The sequence below is a fragment of the Pan troglodytes genome, chromosome 2 (assembly GCF_028858775.2).
Source record: "Pan troglodytes isolate AG18354 chromosome 2, NHGRI_mPanTro3-v2.0_pri, whole genome shotgun sequence".
NCBI classification, from domain to species: Eukaryota; Metazoa; Chordata; class Mammalia; order Primates; family Hominidae; genus Pan; species Pan troglodytes.
The window spans coordinates 163164291-163186890 of NC_086015.1; the positions used below are offsets into that span (position 1 = coordinate 163164291).

The 22600-nt window shown below is 43.3% G+C and overlaps 1 protein-coding gene across 2 annotated transcripts; it reads left to right on the top strand.

Annotated features, from left to right (window-relative positions):
* The first annotated feature begins 1139 nt into the window (after nucleotides 1-1139).
* Nucleotides 1140-10146, top strand: IL12A (interleukin 12A). 2 transcript variants are annotated; one of them, XM_016942243.4, is made up of 7 exons: nucleotides 1140-3303; nucleotides 4296-4441; nucleotides 7142-7255; nucleotides 7576-7617; nucleotides 7693-7734; nucleotides 7825-7968; nucleotides 9512-10146. In XM_016942243.4, the coding sequence occupies exons 1-7, from the start codon at nucleotides 3186-3188 to the stop codon at nucleotides 9665-9667; spliced, it is 762 nt and encodes a 253-aa protein (XP_016797732.1). In that variant the 5' UTR covers nucleotides 1140-3185; the 3' UTR covers nucleotides 9668-10146. The 2 variants fall into 2 exon arrangements, with proteins under 2 accessions (XP_016797732.1, XP_016797733.1); XM_016942244.4 differs by lacking the exon at nucleotides 7576-7617 and having other exon boundaries at nucleotides 2852-3303.
* The last annotated feature ends 12454 nt before the right edge of the window (nucleotides 10147-22600 follow it).

A 22600-nucleotide genomic window follows, 5' to 3' on the forward strand; every position in this document is an offset into this window, starting at 1 on the left:
ATCTATAATTTCTCTACTCTGTTTCAATGGTCCGTATGCCTGATCTGTTGCAAAGATCACTAATTTAATTTCTATGGCTTTAAATTATGTCCATATGTGATAGGGTTAGTCCCCCTTTTCATTATTCCTTTAGCATTTTTACTTAAGGCCAGGAACAGCGGCTCACTCCTGTAATCCCAGCACTTTGGGAGGCCAAGGTGGGTGGATCACTTGAGCCCAGGAGTTTGAGACCAGCCTAGGCAACAAAACTAGACTCCGTCTCTACAAAATACAAAAATAAAAATTAGCTGGACATGATGGTGTTGCCTGTGGTCCAAGCTACTCAGGAGGCTGAAGTGGGAGGATCACTTTAGCCCAGGAGGTCAAGGCTGCAGTGAGCTGTGACTGTGCCACCACTACACTCCAGCCTGGGTGATACAGTAAAACCATGTCTCAAAAAAAATTTTTTTAACTTAGTCATAGATTTTGTTATTACATCTGTATTTTAGAGTAGGTTTATTATTAAGTTTCTGAGAAAATTTATTTGTAGCTTGTATTGGAATTACATTGAGCATGTGAATTAACGAAAAGAGACTTAAGCTTTCTATATAGAGAAACCTTCCACCCAAGGGTATAGAATTATTTAATTAAATCACACTATATTCTTGACTGAACTTTAAAATTTTTCTCCAAACACTATTCTGTAGTTATCCAAGCTCATGTAATAATCATAATAACTCTATACTGTAGGTACTTTTATTATCATCATTTAACAGATGAGGAAACTGAGCCCAGACAGATAAATAACTCACCTAAGAACACACAGCAAGTAAGTAGCAGAACCTGGATTAACATAGTTTAGTCCATACTCTTAGCCATTATACTGCCTCTGTATCCACAGTCAGTTACTTTATAGTTTGGCAGCTTCTATGCATGTCATCTTGTTTTTATTATATTTTCTGATGGATTGTTGCAGATACAAAGAAAATCGGTTGATTTTTTTAAAGTTGATACGTGTATTGCATGATGTTGTTAAATTCTCTTCTTAGTTCTAATAGTCTATTAATTTTTTTCTTTTTGTATATCAACTGTAAAAAGTGACAGTTTTACCTTTTCTTTTCCAATGTTTAAAGCTCTCATTTCTTTTTCTTTCCTTATAGCATTGGCCGAGACCTCCACGACAATGCTACACACTGTGAAGTAGTGATTGTGAGCAAAGACTGTCGCTTACAGAAAAATCATGTATTCCTAGAAGAAGGTTTTCATTTCATCTTAGCTAGAGGACATGGAGCACATCAGGAAACTATTTCACAAAAATGTAAGTTAGAAACTGTGTCTGGTAGCCAATAATCCATTTTTAACAGTGGCCCTGTGCTCATCTAAGCAACAGAAATTACTTTTCTATAGGAGATGGCCCTTCCAGGGGAGAAACAGCTCAGTTGTGATACACTTGTCTTCATCCTGACTTTAAGTACATTTAACTCCACACTAAACCCCTGTGGCCACAACACAGCTCTGCACCTGTCATTTGCTCTACACAAACTGCTAAACGCAATTGTTTCTGACAATGGATTACTCTGTATCCCATGGGGGAATTCACAGACAGCAGCATTAGAAGGGGCCTTAGAGATCAACCATTTCTCTTATTTTACACACACCTAAAACTCCCTACAGCCGTGCTTCATCAGCTTCGAGCAGATGAGCCACCCAGAAGGCAGCTCCAGTTATTAGGTCCTGGGGCCTGGGTGTAGTCAGGCCCTTTGGAAGCTCCAAGTCAGAGATCAAACACATCCTCCCCACTACCCACGCCTAGGGTGACTAATGCCTGTGGGAAAAACAACTGAACTAAAAAGTCCCACAGGAACCTCAAACCCAGCACATCCAAAATGGAACTTCTCACCATCTCCTCCAAACTCAGTCCTCTTATACAGTAATCCCTGTAAAGCTAGAACAATCTCCATTCCCCATTCTCAGGGCCTTCCTCTCACGCTCACCTGAGGAGCTACCAAGTCTTGGCCCACAGGCCCTCTGAGAGTCCCTCCTGCCCACCCTGTGTTCTCCATACTGAATAAGGACTTGGCCACACCTTGTCAACTCTTCCCTCTGCTCTACTCCTGACCCCTGGATCCATCCTTCATGCTGTGGCTGAAGGGATCCCCCCATCATGCAAATTCTGCCACATCTCCCGCCTAAAACCCAGGAAGACTCCCCACTACTCTCAGCACAGAAAGTACACTCCTTAGTATGGCATCCCCTGCCCTCATGGCACGGCCCCATCCAGCTCTCCAGCCTCACACCCTGCAAGGACACCTAGACCCCCACCTCCCTCAACCCTTCATGACTGCGCTTCTGATCCCTGTTTCCCCTGGCTAGACCCTGCGTGCCCTCCCGCTGGAAGCGGTCTAATGCCTGCTTGTTTTTAACACTCAGGTTGGGGCCCCTGCCTGCTCCCGGGAGCCTTTGCTGACTCCTGGACCCCTTTGCTCCGGCTGAGCGTGGGCTCTTTCTCTAGGTCTTTCCTCCCAGGACTCTGTGTATTCATCCCATCGTTAAACTGGATTCTCTACAAGAGTAATAATTGCAGAGTCAGCCAGCTCTCATCCCTTTTCAGGTTTCAGAAAAGACCTGTGAACAAAACGCCTTGAGTCTGATTTAGTGTGGCAATGCCCCAAGGGTCCTGTTCTCCCTGGGTGTCCTGCACCTGGTGCAACGTCGGCCTGGCATCTAGTGAGCCATCTAAAGGAACGATGATGAGTGAATGATTTGCCTACCCCTTCCAGTACTAGGCTGGAGGTCGTGGTTAGGGCCCATCCCTACGCAGGACATGCAAAGTGGGAGGCACTCCTCTCTCTACGTCGGCAGGGGGCGCTGCACAGCTGCGGGGCGGGGTAGCTTAGACACGGGGCGTCCGGCTAAGGCCGGGGACCCAGGGTGGTGGGCGGGGTGTCCCGCCCGCCTGTGGACCCCGCGCAGTAACTGCGAACATTTCGCTTTCATTTTGGGCCGAGCTGGAGGCGGCGGGGCCGTCCCGGAACGGCTGCGGCCGGGCACCCCGGGAGTTAATCCGAAAGCGCCGCAAGCCCCGCGGGCCGGCCGCACCGCACGTGTCACCGAGAAGCTGATGTAGAGAGAGACACAGAAAGAGACAGAAAGCAAGAGACCAGAGTCCCGGGAAAGTCCTGCCGCGCCTCGGGACAATTATAAAAATGTGGCCCCCTGGGTCAGCCTCCCAGCCACCGCCCTCACCTGCCGCGGCCACAGGTCTGCATCCAGCGGCTCGCCCAGTGTCCCTGCAGTGCCGGCTCAGCATGTGTCCAGCGCGCAGTGAGTACTCAGCCGGCCAGGTCTCTGGCTCGCTCGGGTGCGGAGGGGCGGCTGCTTGGGAAGAGTGGGTAGAAACTCAAGTCTGCCTAAGGAGAGACTGGAACAGCAGCAGCCGTCTCCTGCAAAGAAGAATAAGAATAGGGGTCTCACCATGCGCTAAATAGGGCATGTCTCTTTTCATCTCGAAACAGCCTGATGAGCTATCATTATGCCCACTTCGTAGAGGAGAAACTGAGGCCCAGCGTGGGAGATTTCCTGCTTTCCTGCCTAGGGTCCCTCAGCTACAAACAGAAGGCAGATCCTAGCCAGTTCTAAAGTCAGGCTTGGCCGGGTGCAATGGCTCACGCCTGTAATCCCAGCACTTTGGGAGGCCAAGGCGGACAGATCTCCTGAGGTCAGGAGTTCAAGACCAGCCTGACCAACATGGTGAAACCCCGTCTCTACTAACAAATACACAAATTAGCCGAGTGTGGTGGTGAGTGCCTGTAATCCCATCTACTCGGGAGTCTAAGGCAGGGAAAATTGCTTGAACTCGGAGGTGGAGGTTGCAGTGAGCCGAAATCGTGCCACTGCACTCCCACCTGGGCCACAGAGTGAGACTCCGTCTTAAAAAAACAAAAAAAGTCAGGCTTTCTCACTCCACTGTTTTTAAAACACTGGGTCCCAAGTCTGACTCAGCCACTTCACCACCTGGTCTGGGTTTCCCTGATCAAAAACATGTAGGCTTTCTCTGGGTGAGTGTTGGGTTCAACACCCTTGTCCAAGCTCATCTCTAGACCCTCACAGGGAGCTGGCTTCTAGCCCTAGAATAGAGTGGCGCTTTGTAATAACTCGAGTCATCTCTCAGGTGTTGAAGGAAAAGTGTTGGAAATGGGTTGAGGGAGGTGGGTGCCAAGCAGGAATGGATGGGTGAAGGTGGCCAGAATGGAGGGAAGGTGGTGCAGGCAGGCCATCCAGGCTGAAGCTCCTCCACCTGCTCCTCTTCCTTCCAGGCCTCCTCCTTGTGGCTACCCTGGTCCTCCTGGACCACCTCAGTTTGGCCAGAAACCTCCCCGTGGCCACCCCAGACCCAGGAATGTTCCCATGCCTTCACCACTCCCAAAACCTGCTGAGGGCCGTCAGCAACATGCTCCAGAAGGTGAGCCTTTCCTGTCCTCTCCACTGTGGACCTGCACCCTCCCTGAGGAAGGGGCCTCTGATCCTCCCCTCTGGTACCTGATGGAACTGCAGAGAAATTGTGGAAGTTCATTAGCAGCTGTCAACAGCAGGAGAGGGAACTTTACAAATGGCCCAAGTGTTAAAGAGTCCTAGTGAAATTGTGTCTCCAGAGAAAGCAAGAGTAGTAATAAATTATAATGATGTTGGTTTTGGCTATGTCTACACTGAGTAAAGTGGATATTTGCAGTGTTCCTGTAGCCTGCCAACAGAGATAGAATTGTGTCAGGTCCACATGGTTTCTCTGGCACCACACCACTGATCAATCCCGGAAATAGTTACTTGGGTGCATACTCTGTGTTGGGGGGCAGGGGTACAAAGATGAAATAGCCTTGTCCCTCCTGCTGCCCACCAGCTTCTACTTGGTGACACAGTTCCTTCTTGGAGCAACACATCTCAGGGAGGACTATGACAGTGCACATGCAGCCTTCATTTTCTAGGGAAGAGTTACCTAATTTTATTTACAGCTTCGTTCTTTTAGGTTTCATATTTTAATGTAAAAAACATTGCTGTTAAAAACTGCTCCAGTAGCTACTGCTGCAAAGGCTAAAGGCTAGTGTTTTAAAAGATGTCCTCTGCCTTTCTGCTCTCTAGGAATTTTTTCTTGAGTATTTTCTAGCTTGTTGCCTTAGGAATATCTTAAAATAAGCTCAATGCCACCAAGCCTTCTTAAAGGGCTCCTTTCCCCTTTCAGTCTTTCATAATGTGCTGTGCATTGCTCCTCACAATTCAATTAATCTTAATTTGACAGGGGGCTCAAGTGAAAACTGCTTTGTTTCCCGAAGAAAGGTTCAAAATGGGTAACTTTTAGGTGCTCCAATTCATATAGATGTTTTTTGTGCAAAAGCTGACACCCCTACTCCCAGATATAGTCCTAAGGGTCAAAAGATTATAGAAATCAATTTAATGTTTTGTACATCATTTGCCAAATTTGCTGCAGTAGAAAACAAAGGAGGTAGATGCAAGTGATTCACCGGCCATATCCAGCGCACAGGTTTGTAGAATTTGGGCTATATGTTTATTTTTTAGTTTGATGCCATTCAAAAACCAAACATTTCAATTAAGATTTCAAAATTCTAGCTTCTCTTGAAAAGATCTGAAGAACAACACTGGACTCACACCTCCAAATCTAACTCTTTATAACCTGCTCAGAATAGTGGAGTTGCCCAGGTCTGTTTAAACACCTCTGGGAATAGTGTATTCATTTCCTACTGCTGCTGTCACAAATGTAGTGGGTTTAAATGACACAAATTTATTATCTTACAGCTCTGGGCATCAGAAGTCCAAAATGGGTCCTACTGGGCTAAAATCAATGTGTCAGCAGAGCTGTAGCCCTTTCTGGAGGCTCTTGGGGAGAATCTGTTGCCTTGCTTTGTCAGGTCTAGAGGCTGCCCACATTCCTTGACTTGTGGCCCCTTCCATTGTCCATACCAGCAATGTCTGGTTGAGTCTTTCTCATGCTGCTCCCTCTGGACTGACCTTCTACCCGCTTCTACTTTTGAGGATACTGCTTACACTGGATTCACCCAGATAATCCAGGATCATCTCTCTACTCTTAGATCAGCTGATTAGCAAATTGAATGTCATCTGCACCTTCATTCCTCTTTGGCAGGTCACATAGCTCATTACCGGGTTCCAGGGATTGGGAGGTGGATGTCTTTGGAGGTGGAGAATTGGTCTAGCTACCACAGAAAGGGATTTTACTACTTGTGCCCAAACGTATTCTGAATTTTCAGGCCTTGCTTCTTGGCTCATGCTGTTAGCTCTGTCTGAAATTTCCCTCCTCCATTGTCGACACTTTACTCCTCTTAATGCGGGTGTCCCATCTCTAGGAAGCTTTGCTTCCCTTCCTGCCCCTCCTCAGAAGCTTCATGCCCTTCTCACCATGTCTCACCTACTGATGCCTCCTGGTCATTTGGGCACTTGTCTGTCTCAGCAGCTAAACTTGCAGTCCAGGAGGGTATACATGGTCCTCTTCTCTGTCATGTTCTTAGTACCTAATGGAGTGCCTGCCACCCATTAGGCTGTTGAATGGAAAAATGATCGTAATCTTCAATCATACAGTCCTTTACTTCCTAAGATACATTTCATAATTTTACCCAACGGTGCTTTCCAACACACTAAGATGACATCTCTGTGTATGTGTGTGCGTGTGTGCACTGCAAATTAAATCTCAGCTTGTCTTAAGGGTTTGCATGTTTGTTATATCCATCAAGCTGTGACCTTAACAGTTCCCCCTTTAGAAGTTATACTTGAAATAGGTATTCATAGAATACAGTCACTTTAGCAAAAGAAGAAACAATTTTCACCAGAAGCAAGTGTCACAGTGAGGTGTGGAGGCTGGTTAGCACAGGCTGTTGACATGATTTATTGTGTTTACATAATGAAAAAATATGTCATCCAGAGAAACATGCCCCAAGCTTAAGGAGAGGAGGGTGAGAGACAGAATGTAAGGAATCTATTTTCTTTTGTATTATGAAGAACCAGAATTTCCTGCAAGTCAAAGTGACAGAGGTCAAGGGCAGCCAGCCGGAGCCTGCCTGGCACCCTGGCTTACCAGCCTTGTGGGGTGCCAGGTGCATTATCAATGTTATAAACTGAGTTTCTCCTTCATTTTTTATAGGCCAGACAAACTCTAGAATTTTACCCTTGCACTTCTGAAGAGATTGATCATGAAGATATCACAAAAGATAAAACCAGCACAGTGGAGGCCTGTTTACCATTGGAATTAACCAAGGTATAAAGGATTTTCCTCCCAGAGCATGCAGTGTGGTTAAAAACTGTGCATCAAATCTCACCTGCTTCTAAAAATTCACGTTTCTGGTATCCATCATTATGGGATTTTAACTGGTCCTACTTCAGAAGTTAGATTTGGGAGAAAAATTATTTTTAAAAAATGGTTTTTTTTGCAACAATGTGAATACACTTAACACTTAAAAATAGTTCAGATGCTAAATATTATGATATGTGTTTTTACCATAATAAAAAAAATTTGACCTGAAAAGTCAGAAAGATTTATACTAAGAATACTTTGATATATGATTTTTTCCCCTCTAGAATGAGAGTTGCCTAAATTCCAGAGAGACCTCTTTCATAACTGTAAGTCAAAAAATGAAAAGTTTCAGCCTGTATGATGAATTCATATCACTGATGTCTGATTATTTTTTCCTCTAGAATGGGAGTTGCCTGGCCTCCAGAAAGACCTCTTTTATGATGGTAAGACACACAGCTCTTTCCTCAAATGCAATGGGGGCAATGTTTTTAGCCCATCTCAATGGATACTTCCCATCTTGTCATGTCACCCAGGCCCTGTGCCTTAGTAGTATTTATGAAGACTTGAAGATGTACCAGGTGGAGTTCAAGACCATGAATGCAAAGCTTCTGATGGATCCTAAGAGGCAGATCTTTCTAGATCAAAACATGCTGGCAGTTATTGACGAGCTGATGCAGGTAAGACTTCATTCTATCAGTGAGAGCACCTTTTTCATGCTAAAGATACCCAGCCAGGGTCTTTGATAAAGAGGTATAAAAAGAGGTCTGGAGGCCTTTTAAAGGCCTGACAGACCTACATTTTCAAGAAGACAGCCTTGAGGGTGCCGTCTATAGGGAGCACAAATGTGAGCAGATCACATTATGAAAAGCAGACTCCAAAGTATTCACTCTGTGGTATCCCCCACACTCGGCAAATGTTTTTGTGCATTTTCTTATGTCAGCCTCAAAACAACCATATGGGATCTGCACAAAGGAGGGAACCAAACCTTAGGAGAGTTAAACCACTTGTATGAGGCTCTGCCTCTTAAAATCCTTCAAGAGGATTTCACTACACTTACCTTCTCACTCACCTCTAAAGGCTCCAGGACGTGCTCCAGGATGTGCATGCAAGGGGCCAGTTTGCATATCTGCAAATATTGCTGGGAAACAAGCAAGATTGGTGCCTGATTATGACCCATTGTGAACCAAAATGTGAACCAAATAAAAGAATGACCTATCATCTGGGGCATCTATAATGTTATTCATAGGAAAGAACTTGCTTTGTTATGTTCTGAATCACCATAACACAGATGCTAATATAAAACAAATATTTATATAAGCGAGGGTGACTGCTTTGGTGACGAGGACATGGGATAAAAATATGGTGGCAGAAATCATTGAAAAGTAATTGTTTTACTTTTATTCTTTTCGTGTGTGTGTGTGTGTGTGTGTGTGCATGTGCCAGATTTCTTGTTTGAAAGGCAATGAGCTTCATCCAAGTATCAAAGAATGTTAGCATCTAGAGAGCTGTAGTTGCTATTTCATTTTTAGGACCAAGAGTTGGGTGATTTGGGTGCTAGAATCAATTCTACCAGTAACCAGACAACTATTCCCAAGTCACTTAACCCCTCTGTGCCTCAGTTTCCTCCAGTATAAAATGGAGTGACTTTATTCTAGCTTTCTTTTAGACTTTTTATGAGGAAGATATGAAAGTATTTATTCATCAAGGGTGCAAATGTAAGGTTTTATATTCTGTTATCAAATCAAAGTGCTAAACTTTGGAAATTCATTGCCAGGTTTATCTGACACAAATGGCATGTCTTCAGTAAACAGGCCTGTTACTGATAGTGAGTTCTGATCAATAGCAATCCATCACCTCCCTGTGCTAAACAGAAGTGGGCTTTTTAATGTAACATATATAAAATTAATTAGATATTGCAGCAGATGTCATTTTAAAGGAACTGTTTCTTTCTAAGGCACAACTCCCACTGATGAGTTTTTCTAAATAGTTTTAAGGGTCTTTTCAGAGCTCATTGAAGATGCATGTGCTTGGAAAATGAGTATTTCTTTTCTCAGGTTCTGCCTGGTGATCTGGCTGAGAGTAGATTTGGATTGGGTTTAGGAGTGGCATAAGGGACTGAGTTACAGGCTCTGAGACATGTACTGGCTTCACTCATTTTTATGAATGAATATTTGAATTTTGGAATACCATGTAAGTCATGCTTACTGTTCATTCTCCTAGGCCCTGAATTTCAACAGTGAGACTGTGCCACAAAAATCCTCCCTTGAAGAACTGGATTTTTATAAAACTAAAATCAAGCTCTGCATACTTCTTCATGCTTTCAGAATTCGGGCAGTGACTATTGATAGAGTGATGAGCTATCTGAATGCTTCCTAAAAAGTGAGGTCCCTCCAAACCGTTGTCATTTTTATAAAACTTTGAAATGAGGAAACTTTGATAGGATGTGGATTAAGAACTAGGGAGGGGGAAAGAAGGATGGGACTATTACATCCACATGATACCTCTGATCAAGTATTTTTGACATTTACTGTGGTAAATTGTTTTTAAGTTTTCATGAATGAATTGCTAAGAAGGGAAAATGTCCATCCTGAAAGTGTTTTTCATTCACTTTAATAGAAGGGCAAATATTTATAAGCTATTTCTGTACCAAAGTGTTTGTGGAAACAAACATGTAAGCATAACTTATTTTAAAATATTTATTTATATAACTTGGTAATCATGAAAGCATCTGAACTAACTTATATTTATTTATGTTATATTTATTAAATTATTTATCAAGTGTATTTGAAAAATATTTTTTAAGTGTTCTAAAAATAAAAGTATTGAATTAAAGTGATTCTGCAATTTTTCTAATGTACTTTTAAGTGTTAAAATATACATTGTGGGAAAATTAAAAACTCTGATGAGACTTCAACAAAATTACTCTGGAAAGAATGCCACAATATTCTTATTCCTTTCCTAGTCCCTTTCATCTCATTTTAAAGGGACCCTAGTAAGACAAGATATGCTTTACTACTAAGGCAGCCAAGTGAGTCATGGTTTTTGAGGGTTTATTATTTTTGTTCAACATAAGACTAAAAGTATGCTGTGCATTAGAAAAATACTTCATAGTATTCTTCAACCAGAAAAAAAAAATGTCACTAAGAGGCCTTCTAGCCTAATTATTCTAATTTTTGTGACCCTTTGGGCTCTGAGAGAAAAGTTGTCTCTAATTTGCAACCAGAAAATCTCTCCATTTGTTTAAAACTGTATAGAACTTTTGCCTGAACCACATGGATAATTGCCTTACTTTGGCTTAAGAGATGTGCTCTTACTGAGCTAAATGTTAAATTCCATCTTTTTAATTCCCTAAACCAGGGGTCCCCGATCCCCAGGCCATGGAGTGGTACTGGTCTGTGGCCTGTTGGGCAGTAGGCCCCACAGCAGTAGGTGAGTGGCAGGTGAGCAAGTATTACCACCTGAGCTCCGCCTCCTGTCATTAGATTCTCATAGGAGTGTGAACCCTATTGTGAACTACACATGCAAGGGATCTAGGCTGCATGCTCCTTATAAGAATCTAAGTAATGCCTGATAATACGAGGTGGAACAGTTTCATCCCAAAACTATCTTTGCCCCCTGCCCCCCGGGTCTGTGGAAAAATTGTCTTCCACAAAACCAGCCCCTGCTGCCAAAAGGTTGCGGACCACTGCTGTAAATCATGTAAATCTTAGGTTTCATGACTTAGTTCATTTTGTACTGCTGTAACAGAATATCTGAGACTGGGCCATTTGTAAAGAACAGTGATTTATTTTTTTACTGCTCTGGAGGTTGGGAAGTCCAAGAACAAGGGGCCAACATCTGATGATGGCCTTTGTGCCCCATCATCATATGGCGGAAGGTGAGAGAGAGAGCAAGGGGGTGCTGAACGTGTCCCTTTATAAGGAATCCACTCCCATGATAACAGCATTAATCCATTCATGAGGGCAGAGTCCTCATTGCCTAATCACCTCATAAAGGTCCCACATCTTTATACTGTTACAATGGCAATTAAACCTCAATGTGAGGCTGGGTTCAGTGGCTCACACCTCTAATCCCAGCACTTTGGGAGGCCGAGGTGGGTGGATCACCTGAGGTCGGGAGTTTGAGACCAGCCTAGCCAACATAGTGAAACCACATCTCTATTAAAAATACAAAAATTAGCCAGGTGTGGTGACGAACATCTGTAATCCCAGCTACTCGGGAGGCTGAGGCAGGAGAATCTCTTGAACCCAGGAGGCAGAGCTTGCAGTGAGCCAAGATCGCACCACTGCACTCCAGCCTGGGCAACAGAGCGAGACTCCGTCTCAAAAAAAAAAAAAAAAAAATTCAATGTTTGTTTGGGAGGGGGACACACCACATTCAAACCATAGCAATTCACCTGACACAATACAATTTAATGTTAAGGCTTTGATAATCCATTCCTCCTCAATAGAAAAAGGACCTAAAATACAAAATATTTTGAGTGACCCCTTTCCTCAGTTACTCCTCCCAACTGAATCCCAATCTTTATCCCTGCAAATGTGTTATCTCCTTCCCAGGTCCTCCTGCATGACAAACATTCTCGTTTTTCAAATTCTTGCCCTATTAGACATTCAATAAAATAGAAACCATCAGAAGCTAATCCCATCACCTATCTCCTTCTCTTGAGTGATTCCTCCACAATCTTGAATGGTCCACAAGTGCTTCACAGACATGGGTTTCTTTCAAGTGTCGAGTCTGGGATCTCAGCAGCTTTGACAGTGAGGAGAGACGAACGGGGCTGTAGAGTTGCAACCACCCCTCACTTGGAATGGTGACTACTGGTTGTCTGGGCCCAGAGATCAGGAGGGACAAGCAGACTGTCTCTTCCATGGACTGGGTTTATACACAAGAACACGTGTGTTTCTTCTGTTCTAGAAATTAGCATGGGATAGGCTTCAAAAACATGACCGGCCACAGAAACAGCTTCATGGTTCATTCCATTCTTTATTACATGGTTAGTTTTTCACTTTTTTTAAGCCTGTGTCTGCAGTTTACAAGTTGTGTAGTATGCTTGCAACCAAATCATTCCAATGCTCCCCATTGGTCTCCTCTTCTGAAAAAGGAAGGTAATACTAGAATCTACCTCAAAGGATCAGAGAAAGGGTAAAATGGAACAACTCGTGCAAAGGGCTAGCGTTGCACCTGGCACATAGTAAGTGCACAATAAATGTAAGCACATTTTGAAATGTATTATTAGTCTTTGGGCTAAGCACCTGCACCGAATTTGTTACCTCCTCTTTGCTGCTATTTCCTCATTGATGAAATTCAGAAAACTGTGGGACCTAATTAACTGTGTTATTGTGAAGATTAAATGACACAATACAGTGCCAGCACCTAGTTATTACTCAACATAAATTTGTCACAGCTCTCACAAGACATCAGAACACCCGCTGATGTGCTGTCCCCCATGGCACTCAGCATATTAAGCGTGGTCGGCACAAGCGGCTGCCTGGTGTGAAGTATGAGGGCAAAAGGCAGGGTCTCTGCCTTCCAAGAACAAAGGGTGGAGAGCAAAGTAACTTTTTTTTTTTTTTTGAGGCGGAGTTTCACTTGTCACCCAGGCTAGAGTGCAGTGGCGCGATTCGGCTCACTGCAACCTCCACCATCCACGTTCAAGTGATTCTCCTGCCTCCGCCTCCTGAGTAGCTGGGATTACAGGTGTCCACCACCATACCTAGATAATTTTTGTATTTTTAGAGACAGGGTTTCACCATGCTGGCTAAGCTGGTCTCAAACTCCTAGCCTCAGGTGATCCACCCACCTTGGCCTCTCAAAGTGCTGGGATTACAGACATGAGCCACTGAGCCCGGCCAGGAGCAAAGTAACTTATCAAAACCAAGGACCATCCCCCTAAAAATACCCCCCAGTCAATTGGAGATTCGTTTGATTAACAAACTACTTTATTCAAAAGAAACTAAACCTTGAAAGTGTATCTCACACCTAAGAATGACTAAATCAGAGAATTAACATGAAAAATATTTAGTTGTCAGCTGCCCCATTAAAGGTCCAGGACTTTGGGAAGACAGAACAGTTCTAGGACATGGTCTGGCCAGACATCCAAAGGTGAGTATTGAAAAACTCAAGAGATGTAAAAGACCCTTAGACACCCAAAGGAGGATAAGAAACTACAGACAAAAAGAAAAGAATACCAGCTTTGTTGGGGGCCAGCACCCACAGCCATCATAAGTCCTCTTCTCTGTGTCACACTGGGCCATTCAGTTATTATCCTTATTTGAGGACTAAACATTTTGGGCTGGGCGCGGTGGCTCACACCTGTAATCCTAGCACTTTGGGAGGCCAAAGCGGGCGGATCACAAAGTCAAGAGATCAAGACTATCCTGGCCAACATAGTGAAACCCTGTCTCTACTAAAAATACAAAAATTAGTTGGGCATGGTGGTGTGTGCCTGTAGTCCCAGCTACTCAGGAGGCTGAGGCAGGAGAATTGCTTGAACCCAGGAGGCGGAGGTTGCAGTGAGCCGATATCGCACCATTGCACTCCAGCCTGGCAACAGAGCGAGATTCCATCTAAAAAAAAATTAAAAATTAAAAAATACTTTTGGTTCTGGCTAGCATAATTTGGCTTCCTAGTTTAAAGCAAACTGCATTACAATATGATAAGTAAGAAAAAAATCTGGCCACATTGTCCAAAAATTGAATTTTATGTACTTGAAATATTTTATTTAAAAAAGTGAAATAGGATGTGTATAAATGTTTTGAAATATACGTGGTGAGAACAGGCACAAAAACTTTAGTTATATTTATGTATCTTTCAATTTTACATTAAAAATATGAGTATGAATTAGATCTATGTAATATCAAAAATAGTATATTAATGGAATCTGTTTTAGACAAAAAAAAGTAGTAGCAACTGCTCAATTGTGCTTCCTAAATGCCAGGCATATTCCTAAGAGTTTACCATAAATAAACATAACCATCCTAATAACCCTTTTTATGGATGTGGAAAGTGAAGAAAATTATTGAAGTTGGCCAGGTGCGGTGACTCATGCCTGTAATCCCAGCATTTTGGAAGGCTGAGACGGAGGATTGCTTGAGCCCAGGAGTTCAAGACCAGCCTGGGCAACATGGCAAAATCCCCATCTCTACAAAAAATAAAAATAATAAATAATAAGATTATGTAAGCTCACATAATTAACATTTTAAGTGGCCTGGTCTCAGCCTGTGCCAGCAGCTATGCTCATGTTGAAGTCACTGTCTAAGTCAAGGGAATGCTTTCCCTATAACCATATAAATATCATCCCAATTATTTATGTATCTCCCTTCTCTCTCTTGCTAAACTGTGAGAACCTCAGATATAGGCAATGCAGTATTACCCACATATTTGTGTTCCCAGCCCCAGGAACTTAAAAATGATACAGACACAAAGGGACTCTTCATGAGCCCCCACAATTCTCATGTCTTTTCCTAATCTAGATAGAAATAAAGAAGTCTCAGCCAGGTGCGGTGGCTCATGCCTGTAATCCCAGCAATTTGGGGGGCTGAGGCGGGCGGATCACCTGAGGTCAGGAGTTCGAGACCAGCCTGGCCAACATGGTGAAACCCTGTCTCTACTAAAAATACAAAAATTAGCCGGGTGTGGTGGTGTGCGCCTGTAGTCCCAGCTACTCAGCAGGCTGAGGCAGGGAATTGCTTGAACCCAGGAGGCAGAGGTTGCAGTGAGCTGAGATCGTGCCACTGCACTCCAGCCTGGGTGACAGAGGAAGACTCCGTCTCAAAAAATAAATAAATAAAAATAAAATTTAAAAAAAAGTCTCTAGTCTTTGAAAGAAACTTATTCACAATTATAAAAATAGAGTTAAAAAAATCGAAAATGCATATGCTTACTTAGTTCAAAATAATTATACATGTTCATAATGGGGAAAAATCCAAATTCATAAACCTTTTGATTTAGTTAACATAATTTAAATACCTGTGGTCTGAGTATATGTCTATGCTTCAGAAACAACGTGCCAATAAATATTCCACACCTAGGGGTGGGAAAGTGTTTTACTTCCCATTAGGTTGCAGATGTCTTAGAAACACACTCCTGCACCACAGCTTCAAGAAATCCAAATAATGACCTGATCTGCTGGTTTCCAAGCTACCCTGCCAGGAGCAAGTCAGAGGCCCTGCAGGGCTCCTCGGTAAGGCCTCGAAATCCCTCTCCCCTCAATGACCCCACCACAGCAGCTCCACTTTTGAATATTTTACCAGTGCGTGTTCCAGGTAAGATTTCCTTTCACAAAAGGTTTTCGTGGGTAAGGAAAAATGAAAACTGGCTGAATTACTCTAAGCCCCTCTCTCCAGTTGTTTTTATAATGGAACCACCTGTTGATTTCCAGGCTTGCTCGAAAAGAAAACACTGCTATAAATGCATAGAGCGTCTTCCCTTCTGAAAAGGAAACTTGCGCTAGAGGTTACAGAAAACAGCAAGAATGGGATTGCAAAGAATAAAGGTGGCTGACTAACTCTAGACTTCCTAACTGAGGACTTACATCAGGACTGGAACAAATTAGGTCTAAATCTACAGTGGGCTCCAGGGTGGAAATGGAGGTCTCACTTAAGAAGCAGGAGAAATCTCAAAACTCAGAGCCTAGAATTTAACCCCAGGGCCTCCGTGTTAGCATCAGCGGCTGCAGAGCCATGATCAGGACTTCTCAAATCCTGACATATAGACAGGGAGGCTGAGAACACCTGTCAACCAAAAACACATGATTCCAGCAGTGAATCCCTGGGATCAAGCTCTTCAGCAGGCAGTGTGCTGGTTCACCCTAAGAAGGACTTCCAGAAAACGGGTAGTGGCCTAGGCTGACTGCTGGAAACCAGATTCTCATGGGAACACATTAAAAATTCAGCAACTGCTGTGTTCTCTTTAGAGAATGGAGTGAAGCGTGCTTTCTCATGAAAAAGCAGCGGGAGGAAACTTTTCCCCTAAAGGAATACAGCAAAAGGACCAAATGAGAGTCATTATGTGCAGAAAAATCCTTTGTCAAGAGAAATGCACAAATGAGGAAGTATTAGGAATCTGCCTGGTTTTAAATAAAAACACACCTTCCCATCCTTGGAAGGGAGAAAACCATAATTATTCCTGTGGCAAAAGGGCTGTGGGGACAATGCAGGTTGTCCTGAACCTGTGTGAACACCTGGTGAATTGGTTTACCCTGGCTGGCACTCACTCAGCCTTGGCCCAGGAGCCAAAGAGCTGGGATCAAAACCAACTATTGCCAAAGAGCCAAAGGAATGACAACCAAGGAATAGGATGCTTTAAAACAGGACCTGTAAGTAAATAATACCAAGAAGAGCAGTGTCAAAAAGCAGACTTCCTTTTCTTCTCATCGTCCATGATTTATGAATTTATGGATCAAATAATGTAAAATATATCCAGAATATTAATCACCCACGACACTCATGATGCTGAAGTAGTGACAATATCTACACAGACCAAAAAAAAAAAAAAAAAAAAAAAACCATTTCACCAATTAGCAGGAGCCAATGAGACTCATTATTTCCTGAGGCAAGTCTTTTTCAAGAAAAGAAGACAGCTTTCCCTTGGTTCTGTGAAAGCTATCTCTGAGTAGCATTCTTCCCCGTGAAAAGTAAATAATTCCACCGTGAAAGTCCAAGAAAAGTAGTGTTTGGCCAGTTGTACTTCTCCAGGGGATGAGGAGCTCACCTTTGAGCTTGCATCCCAAATTGCTAGGTGGGAGAGAATTGCATTTGTTTCTAATCTCTTGAGGCTTCAGCACCCCAAGACTAGAGAGTAGAAAACCTCAGTGGTCCTCCAGGCAAAGTGGGCCCGGGGGTTCAGAACGCTCGCTCACCATGTCTGAAAAGCATGCAGACAGATCATAGTACTTTGACTTCTGATATAACCTTCTGGGGTGTTTACGTACTTTTTTTTTTTTGAGACGGAGCCTCGCTCTGTCATCAGGCTGGAGTGTGGTGGCATGATATCGGCTCACTGCAACTTCTGACTCCCTGGTTCAAGCGATTCTCCTGCCTCAGCCTCCTGAGTAGCTGGGATTACAGGCACATGCCACCATGCCCAGCTAATTTTTGTATTTTTAGTAGAGACGGGGTTTCACCATGTTGGCCAGGATGGTCTTGATCTCCTGACCTCGTGGTCTGCCCGCCTCGGCCTTCCAAAGTGCTGGGATTACAGGCATGAGCCACCGCGCCCGGCCAGGAATAAAAAAATCTAAATAGAATTTTAAATAAAAACTCTCTCTGAATTACTGAGGATTCTTAGAAAAAAAAACACTATATTCGTTGTAGTAACAACATATAATAATCAAAGTCTTGAATTGATTTGAGCTCAGTTATGACAATGTGCTACATCCATCCACACACATACAAAATGAGAAGTGCTTGAAAACCAAGACAAGGAACCCTGTGGTTTTCTGGATCAACACCAGGAACGATCCCCTCCAGCCCTCCCTGGGCTCTGCTTTCTCCCTTGCCCTCTTTGCTGGTTGAATATTGCTGGCGCCACCCAGTGGCCCCCATGACCCCTGCTTCAGTGCCACAGAAGGCCCAGAAGGCTCAATGCTACCAGCCCTGCCTTAAGTACCAGGGTGACATGACTGCTCCCTTACTGAGGCAGACCACCTGCCTGGATCTTGACATGCATGGTCTCCTTTCATTCTCCCCACAGCCCAGGACATAGGAGGGTCTGAACCCACTTCACAGATGGGAACAGAGAGGCTTCAAGTTAGGTTGAGACTTTACTTACAGTCCCAAAGCTAGGGCAGCACTGGGGCTGGGCTTCCAACCCTTCCTCTGACTCAGCTGCACACACCATCCTTACTAAGAGGACAGCAGCCCCTTGCTTGCTTTTGCATTTGCATTAACTCTCTGAACCCAAGCTTATAAATAACCAAGCCACATGTTCTATAGCTATTCCCAAAGACACAGCTTGATTCCAGACAAATAACTAAGATAATTTTCTGCTCACCTTCCAACACATCTTGGACTTCAAGAGAGATGATGTCTTTCAAGCACTTACATAAATTCTGGGCTGTGGCAAGGCTCTGATCCTTTTCTTGCCACTTCTTCAGCACCCTAAACTTGCAGATGGTAACATCTTCTGCCCTCTTCCAGATATCATCAGTTTTGATAACTCCAACTCCAGATTGGCAGTGGCAGGTTTTGTTTTGTTTTGTTTTGTTTGCAATGGCACAATCTCAGCTCACTACAACCTCCGCCTCCCGGGTTCAAGCGATTCTCCTGCCTCAACCTCCCAAATAGCTAGGATTACAGGCGCCTGCCACCATGCCCAGCTAATTTTTGTATTTTTAGTAGAGACAGGGTTTCGCCATATTGGCCAGGCTGGCCTCGAACTCCTGACCTCATGATCCGCCCGCCTTGGCCTTCCAAAATGCTGGGATTACAGGAGTGAGCCACCGCACCCAGCTGGCAGTGGCAGTTTTTATCCACTCTTTCCTCAAGTCGCCAGCAAGGGTAATCAAAAAACTGAGTAACTGTTAAGGGGGTTTCGTCTTTGCTTCATCTAAACACAGATGATGAATTCAGTAGTTCCTCTGAACATTTCAATCATTAATAGATACTTACAATGAAAATATACTCTCCTTATTAAAAAAGTATAGCATTAATTGTTACTTCTCTCACTTTTAAAATATATTTAAATGCTCCCCAATCACTGTTTTCCAACCAATTTTAAGGACAAAATGGTACCATTTCATATAACATACCACTGTTAGAGTATAATGTTCATTCACAGTGATAGTTCCAATAATAAGACTGTTTTGAAGACAGCACAAATTAGGTTGGAATTTTGAAAAATTCAGACACCAAAAATAATTCAAGTGGCTTAAAAAGAGAAACATACAGCTTTGGTCTTACACACCTGTCTTTATCTAAATGTTAGTGGCACACCAAGACACTTAGTGACCTCAGTGACCACTAAGGAGAAAAGCAAGAGATCTGAGCTCTGATCTCCATTATGCCACTTCCTGGTTTTAGGGGGAAATGCACATTTCAAAAAAAAGCCTCATGGGATGGTAATATCTGTTTTATATCTGATTTGTAATGTCTGCTAATTTCTTAGAAAGTGTCATACACTTAGAAGGTGTGATTTTTGTGAAATATACATTTGGTCTTCCTTATCTTTTCCTGGCATAAAGCTCCTAAAATCCTTGGAATCTAATGAGTGTTTAGAGTGTATACGCTAATTATATAGCATAATTATATATTAGCATATAAAGGAGTGTATGCTAACTATATTACTAGATAGCATGTATAATATAGCATGTAATTATAGATATATATATTATATTATTATATAACATAATAACATATACTATATAATTAGCATATAATCCTTTATATGTTAATGAGGTGACTGGTAGCTGAGGGCCCCTGGATAGCTTCAGGTTGGGAGTGTGTCACAGTAAAAACCAAGGCTGGATTGGAAAGTTAGGATTTTCAGCTCCACCCCATAACCAGCAGATAGGGAGGAGGCTGAAAATGGAGTCGATCACCAACGGCCAGTGATGTAATCAATCATGCCTACAAATTAAAGCTTCTATAAAACCAAAAGGACAGGGTTCAGAGAGGTTCCAGGTTTGCAAATACATCCACATGCTGGGAGTGTGTGCACCCTAACTCCACAGGGACAGGAGCTCCAGTACTGGGACCATTCCAGATAGCTCCCTGAGTATCTTTCCATCTGGCTGTTCATCTGCGTCCTTTATTATACCTCTAACTAATAAACCAGTAGATGTAAGTAAAGTGTTGCCCTGAGCTCTGTGAGCCACTGTAACAAATTAATTGAACCCCTGGGCAGGGTCTTGGGAGCCCCAATTTGTAGCCAGTGGATCAGAAGTTCTGGCAATTCAGTCTTATAACTGGCCTCTGAAGTGGGGGATAGTCTTGTGGGACTGAGCCCTTAACCTGTGGGATCTGACAGTATCTCTAGATAGCTACTGTAAGAATTTAGTTGAATTAGAGGACACCCAGCTGGTGTGCACTGCAGAATCTGCAGAAAAATTGCTTGCTTGCTTGCTTGGCATGTGAGGAGTAGCGTGTGGTAAGTGAGGGTAGGAAAAAACATTTTGGTTTGGTTTTTGCACTCTGTCTCCTATATCATGTAGGAGGGCATATATGTCTACCAATTCAAATCATTGGCCCCATAAAAAATATTAGCCCTCTCATTGAGCTAGTTTTCCTACTTTCACCTTTTTAAAGTGGTTGTGCTATAGTACAGTTGACTAGTGCAGAGTTTCAGTTAAGGAGCCTCCAGGCATTTCAAATACTGGAGATAAAGCTAGAAAGAGGTGAGAAGTGACAGGAATCCTTCGCACTCTCCCCCTAAGACCCAACACCTAAGCTCATCTTCACCATCCACTTATTAACGTGCATTTAACATGTGTACTTGGACTCTTCCCCACTCCACTTTCCTCTCTGACAGCTTTCTTGATTGAAGAACGGGCTCCAAGGGATGGCCCTGCCATCTAGTGGTTTCCTGATACCTGGCAGATTACTCCTAGCTTTCTAAACCTCTGCCCCATAGAAGTTGCCCAGAGAGCCTATGAAAAAACCTAAGTTCTTAGGGCCATCTCAAAACCTGTATCAGACTCTAAACTCAACTTTTTAACAAGATCTCCAAGTGACTCTGTTAGGGTTGAGGCCTGACTTTTTTTTTTTTTTTAAAGCAGTACAGTGAAATACTGAATAAGAAACTACCAGGGAAGTGACTTGATATCTCACAGAACATTGCAAAAATATGCAAAGGAAGTCAATCTATTAGTTTGTTGATTTTGATAACACATTGTCATCTCCCAAAAGGTTGGAAGTCCTTCATCTTTCTAAGTTGGATGTGGCTCCAGCAAGACTGATCCAGCGGCATGGGCATTGGATGAATGTCAATGGGGAGGCCAGGGAAAATGAGAATTCCATCAGAGGGAAGGAGCAGAAAAGGGGGATTAAACTCGGTTATTGTCGGTTACTGGCAGTCGCCACTTGTGCTGCTTTTTGAAATGGTTCAGCTCTAATCATATTGAACTCAGTCACCTGTCAAGGTGTAAGAATCATCAGTTAGAAAAAGTGGTATGAAATTTGAACTAACGAAATCAATTTGTGAGAACATGCAAAACTCTAGGGTCTTGGCAATCTCTCTAAATTTCAAATATGAGTTTGAGGCCGCGCGTGGTGGTTCACGCCTGTAATCCCAGCACTTTGGGAGGCAGAGGCGGGCAGATTACTTGAGGTCAGGAGTTTGAGACCAGGCTGGCCAACATCGCGAAACCCCGTCCCTACTAAAAATACAAAAAATTAGCCAGGCATGGTGGCAGGCACCTCTGTAATCCCAGCTACTTGGGAGGCTGAGGCAGGAGAATCGCTTAAACCCAGGAGGTGGAGGTTGCAGTGAGCTGAGATCACACCATTGCACTCCAGCCTGGGCAACAAGAGTGAAACTCTGTCTCAAAAAAAAAAAACCTATAATTACTGTAAATAAAACACTGCTATCACTGGTATATGGAGGCCGGGTGCAGTGACTCTCACCTGTAATCCCAGCACTTTGGGAGGCCGAGGCATGTGAATCATGAGGTCAGGAGATTGAGACCATCCTGGCTAACACAGTGAAACCCCGTCTCTACTAAAAATACAAAAAATTAGCCGGGCGTGGTAGCGGTGGCGCCTGTAGCCCCAGCTACTCGGGAGGCTGAGGCAGGAGAATGGTGTGAACCCGGGAGGCGGAGGTTGCAGTGAGCCGAGATCACGCCACTGCATTCCAGCCTGGGCAACAGAGCGAGACTCCATCTCAAAAAAAAAAAAAAAAAAAAGAAGAAAGTCATAAAAATAAACATTTTATTTTGACTACCAAGAAAGTAATTAGAAAGAATGAATAAGACCAACTATTTGATAGCACAACAGGGTAACTATAGTCAGTAATAACTTAATGGTACATGTTAAAATAACTTAAAGAGTGTAATTGGATTGTTTGTAACTCAATGGATAAACGCTTGAGGGGATGGATACCCCATTCTCCATGAAGTGGTTATTTCACATTGCATTTCTGTATCATAATATCTCACATATCCCATAAATATATACACCTACTATGTACCAAAACAATTTTTTCTTTCTTTTTTTTATTTTTTTGGAGGCGTAGTCTTGCTCTGTCTTCAGGCTGGAGTGCAGTGGCGCAATCTCGGCTCACTGCCACCTCCGCCTCTCAGGTTCAAACGATTCTCCTGCCTCAGCCTCCCAAGTATCTGAGACTACAGGCACATGCCACCATGCCCAGCTA